Genomic DNA, 22656 nt, shown 5'->3' with positions numbered 1-22656 from the left:
CTTTGGCATTTACAGCTCTCTGTGACACAGCAAGATTCACTCCAGACTGAGCAGAAAAAGGAAAAAACAAAAGGAAGAAAGGAAAGTAGAGGCCAAGCATGACCATGTCAAGCTAGAGATAGCCTGGTTGTCAAGGTAAAGAAATCGCCTACGGAACATGATATCTATTTATCTTTGATGCTAGATGGCTCTATTTGGAAGGTGCTAGGATGCCAACAAACTCAACCAAGATCTTATGGAACCAATATTAGAATGTGTTAAAAAAAAAAAAAAAAAAAAAAGAGGGAGATAGCCCAGAAAATTCAAGGGGCACATCACCATTCTTTACTTTAATGCATTAACCTGTCCAGCATTCCCTACCAGGAAAGAAAAGGGGTGTGTGTGTGTGTGTGTGTGTGTATGTGTGTGTGTGTGTGTGTGTGTTTCCCCTTTCTTCTTCCTCTTCAAATAAGCAGGTACAGGAAAGAACCTTAAAAGAACTACACTTGCTGGACTGGACTCTGTGTGTTTGCTGCTTCTGTTTTTTGTGGTGTGTGTGTGGGGGGGGGGGAGTTCCTGGTTATTTTTGTTTTCTTTCTTTCTTTCTTTCTTTCTTTCTTTCTTTCTTTCTTTCTTTCTTTCTTTCTTTCTTTCTTTCTTTCTCTCTTTCTTTCTTTCTGTCTTTCTTTTTTCTTTCTTTCTTTTTTTGAGAAAAGGTGCAAAACAGACGGGCTCTTCAAGGTCTTACTGAAGTTCAAAGTCTCTTGATTTCAAGGCAACCCTTGGAGCTTTATTTCTTTTTCTTTTAGCATAAGCTCCACTGTGCAAAAAAGTGTGCATTATCTTTGGTATTTATTTTAAGTAGTCTAACTTAAATTTTGAGATAATCCATTAACATTATGGAGAGAAAAAAAAAAACAATAAAAATAAAACCCAGAGGCTACCATTTGGCTAGTGTTATGTAATGCCCTTATATAACCAGAGTGTGAGAGAGAAAAAGACAGACACAGAGAGAGAGGGAGAGAGAGAGACAGAGAGACAGACACAGAGACAGAGAGAAAAAGAGAGCGATCAATCCTAACACAAATTACTAGTCTCAGAAAAATCAGGCTCTCCTTTTTGGCAGTTAATTGCCAAACACTTGCCACTCTGAATCACTTCGTGAGCTTTCAACCCGAGTTCAACACTGACTTTTAAATTACACACAAGAAAAACTACACTTGCAACAAAAATACACTTTGTGTTCATGTAGTTAGCAGCTTTTCAAAAAAATTAAGGCAGAGTGCTACCTTTGTTTTATGCCATTAAAAACATTCTTGTTCCCCTAAAGAAAAGCATTCTGGATAAGTTGAATATCCAAGCTAGGCTTGTCTGCAGATTCAAGTTTTGTTAAAAACAAAAAAACAAAACACAAAACACAAAAACGATACATTAAACAAGAACAAACCAAAAAACAACCCATAACTTATTCTACAACACGTATGTGCCTTTGGGGGTCACCCGGAGGCGTGCTGAGTGCATGCCACCCATCATGGAGCTTACAGTCTTTCCTGGAAACCTTTTGGCGAGCCTTAGTCCCTGGTGGGGGCGCTGACCTCTGAGCCAGTCCTGTGGTCTCTGTCACACTCTCAGGCCTTTGACCCACAGACTGCGTGGTGGTGAAGTGAATAATAATCCCAGACAAGGAACCACTCCCCGCTGATCCACAACCAGTCATATCTCCGATTCTCGCCTTAAGGGTCTCGGCTCTAAGGGGACACTGGCCTGGTTGTGCAGGTCTAGGTCTGGGGGGGAGTCCGTACTTGTACTTTCGGGGGGCCCGTTTTCACTGTCGTCTTCCTCTTTGCTGGTGAGGGCAACCTCGTTTTCGTAGCAAAAGGAATTCGCGTTGGAGAGAATGTACTTCTTCTCCGCTAAGTCCCTAGCACTGCAAAGAGGCGTGTTGGGGACCTCGTAAGTCTTGTGGAACCTGGAATAATCGACCTTGTAGTAATGCTTCTCTTCGAAGAGCACCGGCTCGTAGCGGTGACCCCACAGGATCTCGTTAGCCAGGTAAGAACTCCGGCACTGCGTGGTCATGGCCGTGGCCTCCACCATCCCTTCCAGGATCACCACGATCTCGAAGTCCGCGTTGTCGATGTCCTGCTTGCTCAAGTCATACAGAGGGCTGTCTTCGTCTATCTCGTGGACGATGGTGATGGGCGACACCAGGAAGATCCGGTCGATCCCGCTGTCGAAACCCACGTTGATGTCGATCTGGTCCAGGGGGATGTACTCCCCCTCGGAGGTGATGCGGGACTTGAGCAGCTGGGCGCGCACGTGCGCCTCCACCAAGTGGCTCTTGCGCAGGTTGCCCACGCGCCACATCAGGCACAGCTTGCCATCTCGCATGGCGATCACGGCGTTGTTACTGAACACCAGGGTCTCGTTCCTCTTCTTGGGCTTCGCCATCTTCGCCATGACCGCCCCGATGATGAAGGCGTCGATGATGCAGCCCACGATCGACTGGAAGACCACCATGAACACGGCGATGGGGCATTCGTCCGTGACGCAGCGGAAGCCATAGCCGATGGTGGTCTGCGTCTCGATGGAGAAGAGGAAGGCGGCCGTGAAGCTGTTGACCTCCGACACGCAGGCTTTGCTCTCCTTCGACGCATCCAGGTCCCCATGGAGCAGAGCGATCAACCAAAACACGCAGCCGAAGAAGAGCCAGGACAGCACGAACGCCAGGCAGAAGATCACCAGCATCCACCGCCAGCGGATGTCCACGCAGGTGGTGAAGATGTCCGCCAGGTACCGCTGCCCCTTCTCGCCCACGTTGATGAACTGCACGTTGCAGTGGCCGTCCTTCTTCACGAAGCGGCTCCGGCACTGCTGTCGCGTGTGCACTTTGCTCTTCCCGTTCCCGAAGCCATTGGCCACCGCCATGGTGGCCAACTTCATGCCGTCTTCTTCCGAAGAGACGATGCTGTAGCGGTTGGTTCGCACACTGCCCATAGCTTCTGCTGGGGGCTCCAGTGCTTCTGCTTTGGGAAACAGTCTGAGTTTTTGCAAGACCCTTTGGAGAAACAGTTTTGAATGTTCAGTGAGGACACACGCACACAAAAAAATAAAATAAAACAAAATAATAAAACGAGGAGAGATGAGTTGTCTCCAAGAGCCTTGCGGTTCTACCAAGGTCTCCTGACGGACATGCAGTTACCTCTGTAACTCAGCAGACATCCAGAGAGTTTGTCCTGCAAGAGAAGAACACAGAGCCCTTCGTTACAAAAGAAGTCCTTTCCTGAAAGAGTAAGGCAGCATTTCCCAACCGAAACAGAACCGAATACAGAAAAGAGTCTGCATTGGATTGCAGGGACCTTCATTCCTTGTTCCCTAGAATGTTTCCTTCCCTCAATAGTTACTCCAGATCACAACAGTGTTGGACAGAGATGAGTTACCTGTAACACTCTTTGCACCAATCTTTCAATTCTCACCTCTTGTACTTCCGGCCACCTCTCTATTTAACCTCCAGGTTGACCTAGCAGCTCTTACTCTCTTCCTTTTTCGCCTTTCCTGCTTGCTAGGTTTCCAAGTCATTCAACCAAAGAAAGCCTTTTTGATTCCAAGGCTTGTCAAGGAACTTTCAGAGAGGGAATATTTCCTGTCAATGCAGCCTTGATACTAATTGCACTGCAATGCATTATGGGAGGAAAATCGAGCCCTCCACGAGAAGGCCGACTTCAAGAGGCCCGGGCGATTTTGTGTGGGTGTTACAGCTGAGCCCTCTCTGGGAATCATGTGAATGGATGGAAGTTTCTGGATCGAGTTTGGGTTTGGTCCATCACTTTGCACACTTGGAGTAGCCACTGTGCAGCTCTGCCTGCCAGCATCTCAGTTAGTGGGAGTGATTCTGACTTGAAGACACAGCTTTGCTCTGGGGGATAGAGAGCAATTCTGTTGCTTAGCAATAAGAGTCGTTGAAATTCTCCAGAGATGGGATTGCCATGTGTAATGACAGGCTAGGAAGCAAGCACCTTTGTGCCAAAGGACCAGGTCTTTAGCGGATTGAGATAAGGCAGGAACTCATTTCGTGTAGGTCCAATGCTGGGTTCTTTCAGACAGAGACAACTTTGTAATCTAAGCAGCTCGTAAATGCCAGTCAGCTTACTTTCACTTCCAGGACTGTTGTTTGCTATAGGTTCCTATGGGGAAGGCATTCACCTTTACTTAACAAGAACAAATAGCAATTTTCATTTTCTTTTTCCAATTGCCTCATTCTCCCCTAGGTTAAGAACTACCTACGTGCATGAACTTTCCATCTTGACTCTAATAAAGATACATTATTCTTTGACTAACAACAGCCTAAGAGAAAGCCAAAGGTGTTTTCTTTATCAAGTTTGTATTCACAAAACGAATTCAACCTAGCACTAAAATATCATCAAAGTGATTCACACCGTTTTTTTTTTTTTTTTTAATTTTGCAACAACCAAAGGCATGTCCTGTATTGAAGGGAGACATCAGAAATTTGTTGAAGTTCTGATAAGGCAGACACCCCTTTTTCTTTCTCCTCCCCAAAATCACACTAAAGATTAAGCAGTCACCAGAACCATTTTTCAGTCAAGCCCACTGAAGACAAATGAAGCAAAGCATTTATCCCAGTTTTGTGCATCCTTTTATAAAGAGGCAAGGTGCATTGTCTTCGAAAATGCCTTGTTACAGTCTTTTGACTTCTTCTATATCCAAGCGATTATGCAAGAATGTGCCCCAACACATTTTTCCTAAGATTAGTCATCTGTGAAAATTGCAATGTGTGTTACATTTTGGCAGCTTTTGACACCTAAATGATGCCCCGATTTGAAAGTGCCTTTGAATTACTTTCTAAAAAGAAGGTACAGTGCCTTCCCTACCTTCCACCTGCTTCAATGTTTTGTCTGCTTCCTTATGAAGCTTGCACTTGGACCAAAGGTGGGAAAACAAAGATTCATAAACCTCAGGCTTGTAAATCATGAATATGGAAAGATTTCTTTTCCTCTTTTTTTAAACAGTGATTATTGGCTCACATGTAATTGCCAGGCATTTTTACACAAACACAGAGAAAGCAATGGGACACTCAACACAGGTGTACTTTTCCAATAAAGCAAGGACAAAAGAATCTTCATTTACAAAGGGTTTGAAACTTGGAATTTGGCTTGACTTGAGACTATCTGAGTATAAACGGACACAAAGAAATTCCATTTACATGATTCAAAACAATCCATCAATCCTTTGGTCTGAATTACCATGGGGGGAGCATGAGCAGTATAATATCACCTCCAATTTATTTTGGCTTACTTCTTCACTCTTTACAGATGAAAGCCTAATAACCATATGAAATCTAAAGGCTGAAATACGCCTTTCCAAAGATCCTGATGTCGGGATGAGATTGTTTGAATTCCACAAACCACACAATACTAGCTTCCTATGAATAGCTTTCCCCATTTAGAGCCTTGAAAAAGGCCCATGTAGAGAGACTGTGTTATTCTCTCATTTCCACTGCTAATGGCAGAATTTGTTTCCTAAGTGGAGCACCATCTAGAAAATTTCCCATTCCTCTCTCGAAAGGGAAAATAAGTGGTTGCGTTGTGATCATTGTTTTAGGCAAAATGGAGACATTTGTAACTTCAAATAGATACCCCAGATATCTAATTATATGAGTATAATATGTGTGCATGCGCATTCTATATAGTTGGACTTTGTCGAGGTAATTACATCACAGAAGTGTAGAACCTGCCAGATTTGATAGGGTAACTGTCTTAAGAATCCAACACAAAAATTGCTTTCTCACATGCTTCAGTGGTGTTAAGTAGGCAGAAAATTTCCTTGCCCACTCCTCTCTCACTGGAGATCACCCATCCATGAGCATCTGTGGAAAGCTTTTTTGTTTTAAATTTAAAAATAAATAAGGCGTTCATGCCACTTTATTCGAAATCATATTCTGAGAAACAATGAACTATAGAAACATGAGAACACTAAATGAGTTGATGGCTATAGCTCCAGAGAATGGATAGATAGTTGGTTTGGCGAACAATGTATAAAATCCTCTTTCAGCTTTAATATTTACAGAGCTGGCTGTAAATTCAATGGACACAAAGAATCATTTTTGCCTAGGCCACAGCCAATGATGTAGAAAGTATTTCTGGGAAATTGAGAGGCTACATGTGGGGCTGTTCATGTTAAGACTATTTATAGGCTGAGCCAAAATTAAGCATAAGCAATGGAAAAAAATATTTCAGCGCTTCAATCTTAGGTAGATATGAAATGGGGCGGGGAGAGAGAGAGAAGAGATACAAGGTCAAAGAGATCACATAGGATAAATGAGGGACACTAAACTGCTTTCAGTATGTAGGAAATAGTTCCAATAGAATCTATTTTAAAGAAATAGAATTAAAAGGTAATCAAGAGGAGTAAAGGAGAATGACTATGTCTTATAATTATAGGCCAAGAACAAAGTTTCTGCCTAAGGATAGGAGATAGCAAAAGAAAATACACTGGGCTGTGAGAGGTCTGCTAATGAGTGTTTAGAGCAGCTATTCCCCAGCTGACGCCATATAGACCAGCCTAAGTGAGCTCTGGGTACAAGTTGCTATGTGAGCCCAACTGCTCTCAGAGCAACCTCTCTGCAGCTCAGTAAACAGAAAGGAAGAGAGGAAGGAGGGGGAAGTGAGCAGAGGAGAGAGAACACCCCTTTATCTATGTGAGCTCTGTCTTCAACAACTATGTTCAGCAAGGCATGCTGCTGTGATGCGCAGCATTTGCAGATTTTGGAAAGCAAACAATTGGTAAACAGTAACATACACGAAAACTGTCATGAAATGGTAGAGATACTTAGGTCATGTGGCTAATAGTTCAGGATACTCCAAAGTCATACAAGGACTCTACCATGAACTAGAAAAAAATCTTCAAATGAAGAGTCTGAAGGAGAGAGATACAATCCCAAAGGTATAAAACATCTGTTTCTTATGGATAGTAATAACCTAAAAAAACAAAGTGCCATCAATCTATGAGGGGAGGGGCAGACCTTGACCTCAACTCTCACCCCTCCCTTCATATCCCAAGTAACATGTGTCTTTGCTCCAAAGCATCAGGATTTTTGTGGATGGTGACAAATATAAAGACTCAGAAGGGAGCAGGAAGAAAGTAACAAGTGTAACAGTGTTACATAGCAGACACACAACAATTGGTAGAAAGGAAATCTGACAGCCTATTGATTATTAGTATAATGATAAAACATGATTAAAAAGTCAACATTCTTTGCATGTCCAAAACAGATTTTTTTTCCAGTAACACCCTATTTTCCAATATCCCAAGTTTATGAAAATCTCCAGAATTCTCTTTATCATCACTATGCTACTGATACATTCACCCAGACAGACTTTAAACTACCCATTCCCTATCTCTAATTTCTTTCTTCAGTTGTCATGCTGAATTCATGTTCTGATACAATCTTTGTGCAGACTCAAGTTGTAGTGATCTTTGCTTCCTTGAAACCAAATTGCAACCAAGAAAAGGCATTGATACCATTATTAATGAGACTAACAAAGTGCTTAGGGCAGGGTGACATATGATGGGAAAGTTCTGCCGTCTTCAGGCTCAAAAATACAAACTCAAGCTGGGGCTCTCTTTCCCCCAGCAAAGCAAGTTTAAAATTCTTACTCTGGAAAGCCCCACTTGAAACAACCACCAGAAAGATAAGAAAATAAAATAGACATCAGGATCCAGAAGAACTTTTGATTTGGGAGAGCGAGGGGAGTCAAGGGGAGAGATGTCTGGATCTCAGAAGAGAGCTCATATCATACCTCCAGCCCTCCCTGCCCACCCCTGCTCCTTTTTCTCCCCTTTGTCTTTTGTTGTTGTTTTCTTCCCTTTCTCCTAAGAAGAAGAAACAAACTCAGACTCGCCCCTGCACTGCAAATCCGGTATCTCGCTACAGCTGGTACATTGGAAGTTATGAGCACAAACAGACGTTGCAAGAAATCTGTGTCTGTTGCTCAACTGTTCCAAGCATGTCTCAGTATTTTTAGCTCTGAGGATGTTCAAGGGCTCGCACAAACTACCCAGGCATGAGTTTGGGACGTTTGAGAGGAGGGGTGAAATGGGGGGGGGGAGGGGGCGCGACGGAAACATGACAGCTGGGCATCTTGGGAGCAGCCGGGCAGGGGTTAGGGCAGGAGACGAGTTTATTCTCTAGGACAGAGAGACACGGAATGAAGAAAGAAACCGCCCCCCCCCGCCCCCCGCACACAAGCCCTTACCTGTTGCTGGCACAGTAGCATGGGGACATGGAGTAGAAGTGGAGGGATACAGAGGCATGTAAGATCCAATGGTTTGTATTTTTTTTTCTAAAAAGGAGTGAGTCAAAGCAATGGAGAACTCCCAAGGAAAAAAAAAAAAAACCAGACCCAAGCTTCGGATGGCTGCGCGCTGGCCAGAGCTCCAGTGCGCTCTGCGCTATCCTGGGCTCTTTTGAGGCAGCCAGTGCGATACCGGCCCTCTCGGCTCCGCCTCCTGGCTGCAGCCAGCCAATCGCAGCGCGCCTGAGTCCCTACCCCCTCCCTTCCCGCGGCGAGGAGGGGAAGGGAGGAAGGAGGGAAAGGAGTGGGGGGGAAGATGCTGCCAATCCCGGGAACCTGCGGCTGCGTCCTCCCTCTCCGCCCCTCCGCAGCACCGTTTTGGGGGTGGGGGGGTATGGGGGAGTCACAGGGCTAGGGTTTGGGGTCCCCCACGGCCAAGCTGGGACAAGCAGCAGGTGGGGCTTCGGTGGCTGGCTAATTGCAGCTGAGCCTTGGGCAAGGCTTCCTACCCCTGTAAACCCCACACACTTCCCGGGCTGTGCGTGCTCCTAGAAGGGCGCGCGAGGTGCCGGTGCGGGGCGGAAGGCTGGAGGTTGGGGGGGGGGGGCTTAGAGGGAGGGAGTGGAAAAGTTGCACGTCCGACAGGGTTGCAGGTGGCCCCCATCCCAACTCACCCAAAGCCCCCTTTTCTTCCAACTCCACCATTCCCCCCACTCTCCCTGCGCGCCCGATCCCCCCGAACCTGCAGCGCGCACGCACCGTGCAGCAGCTAATTAAACCGGGGCAGAGAATCAATCCAGCAGGGGTTAGACGCAAAAACAGATAGATAGATAGATAGATAGATAGATAGATAGATAGATAGATAGATAGATAGATAGATAGATAGATAGATAGATAGATAGATAGATAGATAGATAGATAGATAGATAGATAGATAAAAACGAAAGAAAGAAAAAAGGAGAGAGAGAAAAGGTAGCAACTGCTTGGTTACTCGGTTTTCCAGGCTGTTGGTGAATTCCTTACAAAACGCCTAGACTTTTCTGGAGGATGAACCACTGCCTTCTTTGCCTAGTCCATCCTCGATTCCTCCTCCTCCTCCTCCTCCTCCTCCTCCTCCTCCTCCTCCTCCTCCTCCTCCTCCTCCTCCTCCTCCTCCTCCTCCTCCATCCACCACCGCCACCAACACCATCGCCACCGCCACCGCCACTGTCACCGCCAGGCACGCTCGGCTGATCTAAAATCAGAACAATTAAGAGAGTAATGAATTCTCTGGAACAAGCAACTCCTACAACCGTGCTCTGCCTTCGCACCAAGCGCCTCCCAGCTCAGCTCTCGCGTTCCATTCTCAGCAATCAGGAGAGAGAAGGGGAGGACAGACAGACAGACACAGAGACAGCCGGGCAGACCTTTTAAAAAGAATCAACCCGAGAGTTAAACTGCAAGTTGGGATCAATCGAATCGCGTGCATCGGTTCTGTAAAGTGAATGCATGGTCTCGCAGTGCTTTCAGTATCGTTACGAGATTTTCATCTTAGAGCACACTATATGAGTCTTTTCTTTCCATGACGTTTGCATTCTCTGTGTGTTTTAAATATTTGTGTGTATATGTACTTAAATGTTTTATTTCCTCAAGCGATCAAAGGCATTCTAGGAGCGGTTTATTCTCTCTAAAGATCTCCTCAGATTCCCCAACCGACTTCCACAAACTAGCAGCTCTCATTCTGGGCAAAAACAGCCTGGTGGGTTTTATGTGGAGGGAGGTGAACCGGTTCCCTCTCCGAGTTTCACATCTCCACGTGGCCCCTAGGAGGTGCTGGTGAAATACACTTGGATTTCTTTTCTTCTTCAGACCCATAGTTAATCCTGCTTTAGCAAGTGTGTCTCTTTTCCTAGCACTTGAGCAAGACACTTAAATCACCGGGGTGTGGAGAAGGTCTTGCACGCGCTGTGAACTTGCGATGGGCCACATCGCTGGAGTCCTTAGAGTTCTGTGACTAACACCATACCTTTGAAAGCCTTGTGCTGAGGAACACTCCCACAAGGGGAAGGCTGCTGCGACGTGTATGAAGTCAGCTGTCACTTGTACTCAGCTCCAGTTAAATCTGAACAGGGAGATGTGTAAAAACCCAGGCTACAGGTAATAAGGCATCTGGGAGACCCACAGATTAATGCTGTGTCCGCCAAACGATGGAGAAACGGTTAATTACTGGTTTCAGTTCAATGGGCAGCCTCTTGGAGTTCTTAAAAAATAAATAAATAATAACTAAAAAAACAGGCTGAAAGTCAAATCAATCCCCTAAAACATATTAAGGCTTAGTTGGGGAGGAGAGGTGAGGGGGGGGGGAGAAATCATCTTTTATGCATTTTTCTCTTCTGTATTTTATTCTCAATGAGAGCCTCTGCAGATATAGCTAAGAATTTTACAGATCATGTGAATTCAGAGGTAATACAATTTCTTTTCCTTTCCTTTCCTTCTTTCTTTTTTCTCTTCCTTCCTTCCTTCCTTTTTTTAAAAAAATTTATTTGTTTTTCTTGCAGGCATTAAGTTCTGTTGGAAAAAAAAAAATCACTCACCCAGAAAGGGACAGCAAGTTTTACTGAAGTTTGGATTGAAATTGTTTAATACTCTACTGTAGGTAAAATGAAGGTGGGGTTATAGGGTAAGAGAATCACTTGAGAAATGAACCCAGAGTGGTAAGATTTTATATGGCTACATTCATGGAGCTAGTGGAACACATAATGAATATACCCCACTTTTTCTTACTCACCCATTGGCATTGTTTTTCACCTCCACTTTGGCCCACTAAATAATGTTTACATCCCTAAGGAGAAAGTCTCAGGAAAGGTACTGATTTTACTAAGTAGCTTTCAAGTCTGGGGAAATAATGTTTCCCTTAATCATTGATGCAAATTAACCCATAAAGGATTAAATATTGAAACTCAAAGCTTGTCTAAATATATGTGAGCATTTTCTAGCTACATTGCTTTCACTTTAAGAATATATATTATATATATATATATGCATCCTAATTAAGAAATAGTTTTTAACTCTATCCCTGTAAGGAATTTTTTTATGTGCCAAAGCATTAGGACTCGGGTAAATATGCTTTTTTTGGAGTGATGCGTAATAGAGATTTCTCTAGTCAGCCTATTTTTTTTTTGGCTGAGTCAGGTCTATTTAGAAAAATTCCCCATTAGTTTCAGACACCATTCCTGTTGAGTGCTGGGATCTGTCTGTAGATTAAATTTTTCCAAGGAAATGACAATTATGCTCCTACTGATCCCCTCCACGGCAACCACTTATAATATTAGAACCAAATATTAGTCATAATTTGGATTCACAGGCAGATATACATGACACACAGTGCTGGTGTTCCATTAGGAACACAAATCTTTCCTTCACACTTCTAGAAAGATCACCAACAATGAGACATATTTTAAGAGTTCCAAGCATATATATGTACAGACAAATATATATTCAATTCACACTCACAGCAATGAAAAATCAATAGCAACTTGCATTTGCATTCACTTTCTGATCAATCTTTTGAATAATAATCAATAGTAATAAGCAACGAACATGTCATCAGAGCAGCTTGAGATGTAGACAGGATATTTCTGAAGTCTACTAAGAACAAACCACAGCCAGGTGCTGGTGGCTCACACCTGTAATCCTTGCTACTCAGGAGGCTGAGGTCTGGGGATCATGGTTCAAAACCAGCCCAGGCAGGAAAGGCTGTGAGACTCTTATCTCTAATATTAACCAACAAAAATCTAGAATTGGAGGTGTGGCTCAAAATGGTAGAGCACTAGTCTTGAGCAGAAAAAAAAAGTTCAGGGACAGCACCCAAATCCTGAGTTCAAGACCCATGACCAACAAAAATCAAACAAACCAAAAATAACAAACCAACTAGTAGGACATTTTAAAACATTGAATGTAACCTTCTGTATTGGGACACAGCTTTGCATTCTGCAGAACCTCTTTAGCTCTAAACCGTAAGCATTTTCACTTACCACTCTGGTTATTTAATCTTCTTATTAAATTCAATAATCATATTCACCAACTACATACCAGGTAACACAGGAGACAGGAAAGTCCAAGAAGCAAACTTTTTGTCCTACAGAGTTTGAAATTTTGATTTTGGAAGACAAAAACATTGCACAAGTAAAATGTTTCAGTGAGTAAATTCTGGAAGATTTAAAACATGATTACTTATTGCCAGATGCAGTGCTATTGAGCATTTTGAAAATAAGTCAGAAGACACAACTATGTCCTCATTCACCTGATATTCTGAAATACCCATAATGCCCAAGTCATATACAGTCTTGCGTATAATTATAAGTAAATTCTAAGTATAGCATGTTCTTAGTGAGTGCTTTTATTCATACAGAGGCACTAAAGCAACAGCTCACAATCTCAATTTGTATCTCTCATACCCAAGAATGTAACATCCTACATCATAGTTTCATTGTTGTTGATGTTGGTTTTGGAACTTGAACTCAGGGCTTAGGCACTATTCCTGAGCCTCTCTGTGCTCAAGGCTAGAGCTCTACCATTTGAGCAACAGTGCCACTTCTAGTTTTTGAATGGTTAATTGGAGATAAGAGTCTCACAGGGACTTCTCTGGCCAGGCTGGCTTTGAACCATGATTCTCAGATCTCAGCCTCTTGCATAGCTAGGATTACAGGTGTAAGCCACCAGCACCTGGTCATCATACATTTGTAAGTGATTACATTGTGTTTAACTAGCATGTTTTATTCCTCTCATGCTATTAAAATATTTTCATGTATTTCCCGTTCATAGGCTTTTCAAAATCCAGTGCTGTATCTTCCTTACCTTCAATATCTTTATTCTCTTGCAGTTGGCCAGGTACGTAAGTCCTTCTCCGCAAAGGTCCATGGAACAGGAAATGAACCAATAGATATTAATATTCAGTATGATATGCCATGGCATGCTCTGTGCTTTGAATATGGGACATCTCCCACAGCTTGGTTGCTGTATGTCCCCAGCTGGTGGCACCATTTGGGGACATGGTGGAAACTTTAAGAGGTGGGACCTATTTGGGGGAAGTGGGTGCTTGGGGGTGTGTCTTGGAAGGTTATACCTGGTCCTTAGTTGCTTCCTTTTCTGCTTTCTGTCCCTCATGAGGTGATTAGCCTCTGCCACAGGCTCTGGCCACCGCAATCGTCTGTCTCGCCACAAACGCAGAATCAGCTGAACCAAAGATTTGTGGACTGATGCTTCTGAAACAAGATTACAAAGCAAATCTTTCCTCTCTAGTTTTTGTCAGGCATGCTGTCCCAGCAAAGCAAAGTCTGACCAATACACGCAGTATGAATGTCAACAAGATATTTCACGTTGGCCTGAAATACCCAGAGCCCATAAGGATACTGTGGACCCATTTGCTCTTGTATTCAATGATGCGATGTTACTTTGAATTTGTCAGGCTGTCCACATGCTCATCTAATTCGTTACACAGGTCATTAGCAATGTACAAAGAGTAAAAGTATGCTTTCTTGTTTGTTTGTTACATAGTATGAGCAGATGCTGAATTTGAAGTTACTTTCCCTTAGTCAGTTTCCTTTTTGGATAAAAGAACGTTCAGATATGAACGCTGACAACTGTATTTGCTTTACAGACCATCTAACTAGAAGTCCTCTGAGTAAGATGGAACCTTAGTGTTCGCATCTGCTTGTATATTTTATAGGTATACATACAACAAAATCCCAAGTATTCATTCAGTGACTATTTCTGTGTTTACTCTGTCCCCCTATTATCTTGGTCTTCATTTTCCATCAAATCTGTTAAAATCCAACAAGAATAATATGTCGATCTGTTCTTGAAGAATTCTATACTTCTAGAGCCAGACAGGTTATTATTTTAGTAAATTACCTCTTCTGTCATGTTCCAGGAGACTTCATTTATCTCCCATGAGTGAGACAATTATACTCTGAAAATACCATATTCATCCTTGGACCAAACCTTACATTACTGTGTCTTCACACAGTGATTATGATGATTGCTTGATCTGTGTTATCTGCTGTAGGTTAGCTCTCTCAAAGGCACTAAGCCCTGTAACCTCAGTTTATCCATGGGTGGCAGTTTCTCAGGGTAGGACATCGGACAGAAACATAGGCCTACTCATTACAGGCACTATGGAAAGACAGGACTTATGACTGGAGGTCCAGTAGTAGCATCATTAATAATACCGAAGAAACATTAATAGAAATAATAACAATAAGAAGGCCAAGTACATTAAGGTCTTTGCAAGAAGCAAGCACCGCTCTTGTATTTTGCAGGCTATGCTACCCTGTGCTTCTGCATCACCTGGATATTTTCATAAGGAAATAATGAGAAAGATAGAGGAGGCCAAGAGAAAAGGAGGGAGGAGAGGAGAGAACGTATTTTTTGGTAATTCTACTGAGTGTGTCCTTTCAAAAGAATACCAACATTTGTAGCAGGCATTAGAGTAAGTTTACATCTAGCAAACCACAGTTCTACAGCTTACCAAGGGGAGCGATACTTTCCAGTAAGATCTGTTATTATTAGCAACTGAACCCAGTGTCTAAAAACACCTGTAAGGATGTCTCTTTCTTCTTTTGTAATGTTTCAGTGGAAGATCATAGGATTTATGCTACTTGGAATTTTCCAGAACTAACAACAACAAAGAAAACAAAGACTTCAAAAGGCAAGGCTAGTCGTGAATGTAGGTATTTGTGGACTGTGTCACAGTCTATGGAGAAAATGAAAAACATATGTTGGGTCAGGTCAACAACACCATACTGATACTTTTGAATGTACAGCTATGTATCTGCATGCCCAAGTTTTAGGATAAGGGCTTTGACTTTTTTTTTTTAAAAGTGACTTTTTGAAAAACTGTAAATGCATTGAATGATCATTGTGAAAAAAAGTGTAAAGGATTTTAGAAAGCATTTCAACATGTACAAGGATGTAAGAAAATTAGAAAATGAAATAAATTTAACTCTCTATCATTTGGAGATAATGTTGTAACCTGATATTTTTCCTCCTATTTCTGGTTTCTACTTTTAAGTCATTCTCCAGTTTTAAGATCAACTGTTTCATACTTTTTTAATGCATGATTGTCATACTTTTAATATTTAAGCATTACTACGCAATGAAAAGTATCTGAAAGCATATGTTTTCATGATTGTGTATAAAGGATGCCTTTACTATTGAAATGAAATAATATTTTACCTTCATCTTTAACCAGGTCTTTAGAATAGATTTCTGGATGGCGGATTGCTCTGTTAAAAATGATATACTCTCAAAACTTTTTCTTCATTGTAATTTTTTCACCTGAAATCCAAACTTTGAATTTCCAGGATGTTCTAAATTATGTGGCTTTAATACTTTTGTTTAGGTGGGTAGCATTGAGATTTGGGTAATCCTGATAGGTGTCTGTAACTCTGATCTGCTACCTACTGTGTGAAAGTTGTGAAAGATCTGCTATGAAAGTTGTAGAGAAAACATCGGTGGGGGGGGAAGGGGGGGAGGAGAAGGATTGGGATTGGGGGGGAGGGGGGAGGCTGGGAAGGGATGTGAAGGGTAAACAAAAGGAGGAGGCTGCAATGCTTGGTAAGAAATGTACGCATTATCCTGCCCATGTAATTGTAACCCCTCTGTACAGTATGTTCACAAATAAAATAAAAAATAAAAAAAGAAAGTTGTAGAGAATAACAATCATAGATATAAATTGGGTTTAGAGACATAGAAACCATTTAAACAATGTAGTTTTTACTTGTAATACTAGTACTACTGCCCCTGTTACTAATGGAGACAAAAATAATAAGGTTAATAAATATAAATGACTTATATTTATACAAGAAGTTTGTAAGAAACACAGAAATCTATTGCAGGATCTGGTTACTTACTGTAATCATAAATAAAAAGAGGAGTATTTAAGGTGATTAGTAGTACAGGTTGTAGTTAAACCAAATGACAAAGATTAAATGTATTTTTCAGTTCATGGTCTGTGTATTTGAATAAGTTCATGGATTTCTTAAAGCAATATTTGGATTGAATAGGAAATTTGGGTTGGAGTTGTAAACTTTCAGAACCAAGGTGATGAGTTAGCCCTTTATTCTTTACACAGGAAGGGTCTACAGGCAACCCAGAACAAAGATAAGACATGCAAGGAGCGCGTTGGGAACATTGATCAAATTGGCATTTCTTAGTCTTTGCCTCTGGTTATGGCCCTACCAGGTTATATGCCCTTCTGGTTTTTTCTTAATTTGATTTCCCAAATTCAAATTTTAATTAAGAAAAAACAAGATCTAGAAATCATATTGCAGTAAACATCTCCCATGAGTGGAGAAACTAGATGTGAATTTTAAGTCTGCTTTTTCCAAATCTACCATCTCTTTCTCTGCTTTTAACAGAAGATAACCTCTCACAGAATCTCTGCTTCAGCAACTCTGGATACTTCAGGATTGACCCTAGAATTTTCAGAGCCACTAATTAACTGCCCTGAAATTATTTCTTCCTCAAATCTAAAATACACACAAAGTTCAACTATTGGCTTCTTTTATAGGTTTCAGATCCCAATATTTGGGTCATGATTCATGCTTCTTTGTGTTTCTGCCATTTAAAGAATAAATTTGGTTGCTATATGTATATTTAATTAGATTTTTCCACTATCTTTGACTAATGGCTGTTGTTTAATTGATATTTAATTCCAGTCTCTTGTTAAATCTATATTCTTCTATTCAAAGCCCGTGTTCAAGTTCCAAATAAGTAAAACTTGTATTACAACTATACAAAAGTAAAAAGCTGTGCCCAAATAACATCAATAGCACCGGTGATGAATAACCCAACATCAGGAGAAGAATCAGATAATTGTTAAAAGGAAACAAAAATGATACGATTACTCATTTTCTAGGTCCCTCGATATCTTAATGAACTTGTTAGTATTGAATCCAGATATTTATTCTGCCACATTTAAATCTGAGCTGCCTCCAGTTGTTCACAACTGTTAATAAACCTCAAAGGAATTGTAAGGATAAGCAAGTGTTTGAGAAATTGTTTCTAGGGTTAGCAATCCACTCTGAATTTATGACAGTAACTTAAAATCTTTCACCAGCTTTTTAGCTTTTTTATCAGCAAGGTTCTCATTTCAACACTTGTATTTATACACAAGTCTATTCTTCGAGTCATTCAGTTTTCAAAAGGCAGGAACTGACACTATAAATAATGCCCTTTTTTTTTTTTGGCAAAGTGATTGTCATTTCCCTGCATGTAAAGTAAAATACGTGAAGACCTGCTGTAAGCGTTAGCTCAGCTTGGCAAACCAAAATCAAGTGGGAATGCTCACTTGCACAATTACTAGAATGAAACCTTGTTCATGTATTAACATATACAATAGTGCTTTCCAAAAATATCACAATGATTTTTTAAAAAAATAATGATGAAACATAATGATGTTATTTTCCTCTTGGACAAATAAATCAAACCCCCAAAACTATTGCTTTAACTATGAGATATCTTGACATAAAATAGCATGCCTCTTTAGTACTGAGTAAGGAAGGAATAGACTTAGTAGCTTAGTTGGCAGAAAGCAAATCCAAAGTATCTATAAACATGTACACACAGACACATACACATCAATGGCTTCAGTAATGACATATCCAAAAATCTTATAGAAGGAAGAAGAAGACTAGCGTGAATGTGTATTTATATGTTCTGACAGAAGAGCTTTGGTCAGCTCTGAGATTCCCTTTTTCCATAATTTGCCTGCCTGAATCTGATTTTAGAATGCTTTCAGCTCAATAACATTTCACAATTTGCAATTTAAAGAGCCATCTACTCACCCATGGCATACACATTATGTATGCATTGAAAAGACGAAAAAATTCAAAATAGGTACTGGCACCCTTCAGAATTTTTGAAAAGTAGAATAATCTAGAAGGCTCGGAGACTAAACATTTTCTCAGAATTTCAGTAGAACAGTAGCTAGTGACAGATAAGCAGTCCCCTGAGGGTACAAGACAGTGAGAATGTTCTTTGTAGTTCCTTCTAGAAGTAATCTAAACATCTACCTGGTCAACGTAACATTTAGCCCAGCAGATCCCGTATCCATAGTACAATGGAAATTTATGCAAGTCTCCTTAATCCTGGGTTCAAAATGAATCAGTGCTCTTCCCTAAGTGAATTATGCACAGAAATTAGTTTACAGCTTTCTATGGTCTGTCTTCTTTCCTTGTACGTTCATTGCTTCCCTCGGGCATTTTTCCCCCACTCCCTAGTCCATACATTGTACAAGAAGGGGATTAGGACCCAAGTATGACAGGTGATCCAGGCCGGAGTTCTCTAAATTGTATTGCTACCATGATTTAGCATTTGATTCATCTCTAGAAATGTAGTTCACGACCTGCATGACTTTAGCTTCACAGGCTCCCACATAAAGAAAGCATTACCTACCAACGTGATGTGGCAGAAAGTCACTGGGCACACTCGATACCGTGAACTCATGCCAGACCTATAGGATGAGACAGTACAGTTGGAAAACAAAACAAAACAAAAAGTGAAAATCACAATCATTTCTTCACAATGAAAAGTGATTGTCTTTGAATTGACGTACAGGTCATGATGTAAAGCAACAAAAAAGTGGGGGAGAAAAAGAAATAATGAAAGAGAAAAATAATCTCTAATTACAAACAGATGCTCTGCGCTTTCTGCAGCTTCTGACCCCCCCCCCCACGGGTCCCTGCCCAGGTCTCCATCAAAGGCAGCCTGTCCTGCAGCCCATTACAAGCAATCTAGAAACCAGATAACTTCCTCAGAAAAGGCTTGTCCCCAGTGATGCCCCGAAGACCTCTGCAGACCAAGAACGATATTTTTCTCACAGGAGAGTTTACAAGTCTATGAATTCATGTTCGATGAGAGTTTCATAATTTCCTTTCTGCAAATACCAGGGTATTTATTTCTCTTACGTAATTTCCAGGCAATTGGTTGCTTGATCTGATTTCTATTCTGTGGGTCTGCCTACTGGGAGGCCTTCCCGTCAGTCACCCTCAGTAAGAACATATCCAAGGACTGATATATGACTGCGAAGGAATTTAACAATTCCTGGAAGGAAAAGGGTTAAGAGCCAGTAAAAACAGCATAAATTTACACATGACCTAGTGTAATTACACTTTTATTCTCTTCCTTGCTTGGAAGAACAATGGCCACCTCCATAACTAATGCTTCTAGTCTAAAAGGCCCTGTGCCTTAAGACATGCACTCTCTCACCTCTGCAGATGACCTCAGCTGCAGAAAAGTTGGAAAGGCTCTATAGACAAAAAAGTGGACTGGATGGTGAGTTTTTTTTCCCAAAAGGTCTAAAAGGTTCATTATATCATGGAAAAAAATTACTCTCGACTCTTGAGCTGAATGGCACAATCTTGTATTTATGATGGTCCAAGTCTCCCTAGGATTTCTAGCATTATCAGTGCTCTGTTTCCAATCTCAACTTGCTGTGCAGGAAGATGACTTGAATAGCCGAGACCTATGAGCAGAGAAAAGCTACTCCAGCTGTCTCAGTTAAAACAGAAATAAAAACAAACCAAAGCATAAGCTCCATCCTGATACTATCATTTTTATTTCTGCAAAATATAGGAATAGACTGATTTAAGCAAGTAAACATACGAGTGTGTGATAAACAGAACACACATTTGTGTTCCTTTAGAGAGGAGATGAAATGTATCAAAGAGCAAGTAGACAGTTCCCTGTCAAGCCCAGCCTTGGGGATCCTAAATACAGTATTCAATAAGGACAGGAATAAGCTGGCCTGCAGCTTTCTCTCCTTAACCATTGCATAATCCTTTTATTTTTGTCTCACTTGTTTTCCTTCTCTAAAAACTTTTCATTGATTGTCTCATTGGGAGAAGTTGCACATTTGGCTTAGGCGCAGGATGTGTCAGGATAGCCATGGATTTGCCTAGAAAGCCCAAGGAGGCCAGTGCATCAAAGCTACTGCTATGTCAATATGCCATCAGTGATGTTTGTTATAAGCTTCTTTCTCCTTCCTCTTGCTGTCTGCACAGAAAATCTCCCAAGAAGACTTTGGAAGGCATTTTAACTTGTCTCAGATCTTTAGAGCAGCAGATCTTGGAAGAGCTTTCCTGTGGACTTTTGAAGACTATCAGTTCTATTGGAAGTGCTGATGAAAAACTGAACTAAAACCGAAAAGATAGCGATAAAATATGATGCAACATGAAGAAACAGTGACATTGTGAGACTTCTTTTTTAAAAATCCACTCTTCAAAAATGCCATTATTTGTGCAGAATAATTTCCCTAACATATTCCAAGTCTTTTTTTTTTCCTTTTTTCCTTTTTTCTTTTTCTTTCTTTTTTTCCCCTCTGGTTGTGGGGTTTGAACTCAGGGCCTACGTACTGTCCCTCAGCTCTTTGGCTCAAGGCTAGTGTTCTACTGCTTTGAGCTATAGATCCATTTTCAGTTTTTGAATGGTTAATTGGAGATAAGAATTTCACAGGGACTTTTCTGCCTGGGCTGGCTTTGAACGGCAATGCTCAGATCTTAGCCTCCTGAGTAGCTGGATTACAGGTGTGAGCCATCAGCACCCACCTTGCTTTTTTGTTCATGGAATACAATACAAGATTAAGTACTACAGATGGGCAAGTACCTCCATCAAGAAAATGAGCCATTAGAGATCCATGAATTATAAGAGAGTATCCTTTTACAGTAGACTCATAAACAAAATCTTGGGCCTTGGTGAGATGTTTGGTTCCAAGCATCATGCTTTGCATACATGGTCATAAATGAATGCAGCAGTCAAATTGGACTCATGACCTGTGTAGCCCAGAAACTAGGAATGAGTTTGCATTTTTAAGCTGGGAACAAAGTCAGAAGAGAAAACAGTGTATTTCGTAGCTTTTGAAAGGTCTATGCAATTCAAATTTTTGTTTTCATCAACTCTAATGGGAACATGGTTACAAATGTTGGTTACCCATTGCTCTGACAATGGCAAAGTTAAGTGGGTGAGAAAGTAAAAAAAAAAAACATTGACTGTCAGATTCTTTATAAGAATAATTACTGACCTGTAGCCTAGAAGAGTGCTTCATAGTATCTGGTTAAATCGACTGAAAAGGACATCAATGTTATTGCTCATGTCTGATACTTGGAAGCTGAGTAAATTCAATTGAACCATTTAACTGTCAGTGCCTTCTCATTAGAGCAGAGATAAAAATGTTCATAGGTTTATTTTAGGATGAACAATATAATGATTGTAAAATATGGATTCAAACAAGGAATGTTTTCTCTTCAGGTTAATTATAGTTGACATATTTTGATTAAATACTCTTGCATGTTAAATTAAGTGGCTTCCAAGTGGGTTCATAAAATAGGATTAAAGTTATTAATAACACTAATGATTAAAAATGAATGGATGCGAAAAATGATTCCATGGAGAATAAGTTGTGGCCTATTTGCTAACATTGCATAGTTTCTCGATTTTTTTTTCACAGTTAAACTTAGCTGTTCCCCACAGGGATCATTCACACTGTGAAACTTCCAAGTCAAGTAAATAACTTTGCCATGCACCAACCCAACCATCTACTTTGAATGCATTCTCATTAGTGAGTATTAAGTGTTGCAGTGAGGAGTGTATAGCTCTTAAAACAACATAAAAATAATTGGATATATTGGCCTATTTTGTAGCAAAAATAATAGTCTTGCTTTGAATTCTGATTACACTATGGAAGGGTTTCATTTCTTTTTTTATTTACTGTATTTTTTGTCTTTTCTTTTTTGGTACTGGGAAGTGTCATTTCCTGAAGAAAGGAAAATCTCCAGTTCTTTGTATCAATGTTGATATATATGTGTCTTTTACATGTTTGTCTTGCTAGCCAGATTTGGAATTAGGCAAAGTAAGAAATTATTTAGCTCAGATATAAAACTTAAGAGGAGCCCAAACAAAACCAAATGAAAAAAGGCCATCTCAGTAATCAAGTAATTAATGCTTTTCATAAAAATAATGAAAAAGAATTCCTTTTTTAATTTTTTAAAAAATTTAATTACATTTTATTTTGCTGTAAAGGTGCTGTACAGAAGGGTTACAGTTACATAAATAAGGTAATGAGTACATTTCTTGTCAAACATTGTTACCCCTCCTCTATTTTTCTCCCACTATCCCTCACCCCATTCCTTCCCCTAACTTCCTTAAGTTGTAAAGTTCATTTCCAACATAGTGTCTTATGAATATCGTTGTTGCATTGGGACACCCTTTGTCTTTGTATCACCATTTTGTGATTTTTCTTCCTTTCCCCCAGACAGATAAGTGTATCTACAAGACTCAGGGTACCAGAATCAATAACAGTGGCTTACCAGGGATAAATTAAAGAAAA

At 40.8% G+C, this 22656-nt stretch overlaps 1 protein-coding gene across 1 annotated transcript; it reads right to left on the bottom strand.

Annotated features, from left to right (window-relative positions):
- Positions 1 to 559: 559 nt before the first annotated feature.
- Kcnj2 (potassium inwardly rectifying channel subfamily J member 2) lies at positions 560 to 8423 on the bottom strand. The gene is made up of 3 exons (XM_069993177.1): positions 8253 to 8423; positions 3182 to 3215; positions 560 to 3037 (listed from the first exon to the last, which is right to left on the bottom strand). The coding sequence occupies exons 1-3, from the start codon at positions 8308 to 8310 to the stop codon at positions 1693 to 1695; spliced, it is 1437 nt and encodes a 478-aa protein (XP_069849278.1). The 5' UTR covers positions 8311 to 8423; the 3' UTR covers positions 560 to 1692.
- Between the last annotated feature and the right edge of the window lie 14233 nt (positions 8424 to 22656).

This window comes from Dipodomys merriami, unplaced genomic scaffold (genome assembly GCF_024711535.1).
Source record: "Dipodomys merriami isolate MVZ:Mamm:240054 unplaced genomic scaffold, mDipMer1.0.p SCAF_42, whole genome shotgun sequence".
Classification (NCBI taxonomy): domain Eukaryota; kingdom Metazoa; phylum Chordata; class Mammalia; order Rodentia; family Heteromyidae; genus Dipodomys; species Dipodomys merriami.
Note: the sequence above shows the minus strand (reverse complement) of the source record. Positions and strands in the feature narration are given on the sequence as shown.

What these genes read in the sequence shown, in the direction of transcription:
- Kcnj2 (XM_069993177.1), bottom strand. Translation starts at nt 8,310, where the DNA reads ATGCCTCTGTATCCCTCCACTTCTACTCCATGTCCCCATGCTACTGTG. An exon ending in TGCTACTGTGCCAGCAACAG is followed by an intron (nt 3,216 to 8,252) that starts GTAAGGGCTTGT and finishes CTTCTCTTGCAG; the next exon opens with GACAAACTCTCTGGATGTCT. An exon ending in ATGTCTGCTGAGTTACAGAG is followed by an intron (nt 3,038 to 3,181) that starts GTAACTGCATGT and finishes GTTTCTCCAAAG; the next exon opens with GGTCTTGCAAAAACTCAGAC.